Here is a 2,515-nt window from a genome sequence, read left to right as displayed (position 1 = left end):
GATAGATAGATAGATAGATAGATAGATAGATAGATAGATAGATAGATAGATAGATTGATTGATAGATAGATAGATAGATACAAACTTTGTCTTTCCCAGCAACTGGCACGTTCAGAGGTAATCGGTACGTCAAGGGAAACGACTATGCAGTGGTGCTGCTCTATGACGTCAAAGGTTACATCGCAGGCATCCAAGCCTCTGTAAGTTTATTAGAATTTCTTTCTCGCCTTTGACATTGTAGGTCATTTCCAGGTGACAGCACAGGAGTCTTTCCAGTTGAGGTTGTGGCCTGGATTCTTACATCTTTGGTAAAGAAGAGAGTGTAAGACATGGACAACATACCACTCAAACAAAAGAGTTGATTATGACAGCTAGTGATTTTGAGAGTGAAAACAAAATTCAGATTGAAGAGGGGTGAGAAGAAGATGGAGAAGGTGTGGAGGGTGTTTTGGAGAGGGGTTGGAACTACAACCTTGTTGACGAAATATCATTTCATTCTTAAACCAAACACACCTATTAACCCCGCCCTCCCCCACTCCTACACCCCTTCATCATTCCACATCAAAGCCACCAAGAATCCTAAATTATGCTTTGTTGAACTGAACTCAAGGAATTTTCTGTAATAGCAGTCGTATGTCTTTTTTGAGGCAGTAATCAATAACCTGCAATGGCGGAGGTTACATCCTTGTCTGCAAATATATTATTATTATAGGTACAGTGTGATTCATGGGTTATACACAAGCAAAACTCACACAAGCAGTGGTGGCGTGTGGGATTGCGCAAAGTGTTCAGTGAACAGGCTGGCAAAATCAACATGTGGACACCAACATTTGAATAGACCAGATCATTTGTAACTTCAACATCTCTTTATTCTGGATCATCATAGCAAAACCTTTCTCGTTGCTCAGCCCTGTTAGGTAACAAGTGCGTTTTTCAAAGCGGCTCGAGCTCTACCCAAACTTGATCTAATAATTACAGTGTTCCCTCCCTTGTTCTGTTCCGTCCAGAGATTACGCAACTCAGTACAGCAAAGCTCGGCTTTCCGTGAGAACTGACACTTGTACCAATTTTAGTAGGCTAGTACTTGAGAGGAAATTTGATTGGTTTCGCCACCTTGCGCAGTGCAGAAACAGACAGTGAAGCCCACAATGTGTCTCATGGCCCAGTTGTCTCGTCCGATACAATTAATGTAGGCCAATGTCAACTTTAGGTGGTGCTTTCTTGGTGGCTTGTCCGTGAACTGGTGCAGAGCGCACACGTTGTATTAGACAATGGGGTTTTTTTGTACGCTTTGATGCGAGTGATACATAAACTTTGACGCTTTGTTTGAGAAGTCACGATTTGCTATACGGTCACTAGGTACCTCCGACCTATTCGGCACTGCCACTGCACTCCAGAGACTGGCATGATCAGAAACTGTAAGTTGCTTTTGTTTTAGAAAGAGGAAGAAGCACACGAGGGAATCAGTCTTGAAATGTTAAAAGACATAACATACAATTTAGGAACTTGTGTTGATCTATATATGTGTATGTGTGCATGCGTGTGAATGCAAGTATGTGTATGTTAATATGTGTTTGTTTATGTGTACCTGGTATGTCTGTATAATATTATGTGCTTGTATGTTTGCGCGATTACTTACGAGCGCGCATGTATATATTTATATATAATATATATCCGTTTCTTCTCATGGTGTTGTAACTCTATCCACCCCCCCCTCCCCAGATTCCTGGCAATCAGACCGATGGGTTCCCCAAACACAGGAGCGACAAGATCTTTGTGAAGGATGGGGACCGCTACACAATCACAGCTTACTTCGTGGATCCCTGTAAGTTATTATTACTCTCTAAGAGTTCAGTAACCTTGTGAGTAGTTTTTAACTAGTGACAATACAGAGACACTGTAGGTAGTTTTTAAATTATTGAGGGTACAGTAAATTTGTTAGTAGTTTTTAAACCAACGAGAATGTTGTAAACCTGCAAATAGTTTTGAGCCTCTGAGAATACAATAAAACCTCTTTACATGAACGTTGCGCCTTCTTTCAAATCGTTGTGGCCATAATAATCATGGCAAGGGAAACTGAGAAACTATTTTTTTAAAAATAAAATAAAAAACGGTATCCAATTTGAATAAATCTTGGAGGCCGATTATAAGCTTGTGTACCAAAAACAGGAGTTACTAGTGTTGTCTTTTATCTCAACTTGAACATGTACATGCTCTGACAAGGTCAGGAACACGCAGAGGAGAATACTTTGCCTACTTTGTGACAAGCCAAAGTTTAATCATAAAACAAGTAGGCCTGCTATCTCAAATATTTTACGAACGACAATCGTTGCAAGGTTATTGGAAATCTTCCTTAATGCCATTTATTTTCTAAGGAGCTTTTTATTGAAGCAGAAATCACAGGATTTTGGGTGCTTTTGCTTAACATGATTGGATTTTTCTGATAACTAGAATCTTAAAGATTGATTTACCTTTTAGCGTATATATATGATACACACACACATACACACACACA

At 39.8% G+C, this 2,515-nt stretch overlaps 1 protein-coding gene across 1 annotated transcript in view; it reads left to right on the top strand.

The window, feature by feature from the left end:
• The window catches only part of LOC101862243, a gene marked incomplete in the record, with an annotated part of 9,268 nt that overhangs the window by 2,684 nt on the left and 4,069 nt on the right, over positions 1-2,515 (top strand). The window contains 2 exon segments of the mRNA XM_013089038.2: positions 100-200; positions 1,723-1,825. Coding sequence (XP_012944492.1) covers positions 100-200; positions 1,723-1,825 — 204 coding nt within the window.

This window comes from Aplysia californica, unplaced genomic scaffold, assembly GCF_000002075.1.
Source record: "Aplysia californica isolate F4 #8 unplaced genomic scaffold, AplCal3.0 scaffold00025, whole genome shotgun sequence".
Lineage (NCBI taxonomy): Eukaryota > Metazoa > Mollusca > Gastropoda > Aplysiida > Aplysiidae > Aplysia > Aplysia californica.
Note: the sequence above shows the minus strand (reverse complement) of the source record. Positions and strands in the feature narration are given on the sequence as shown.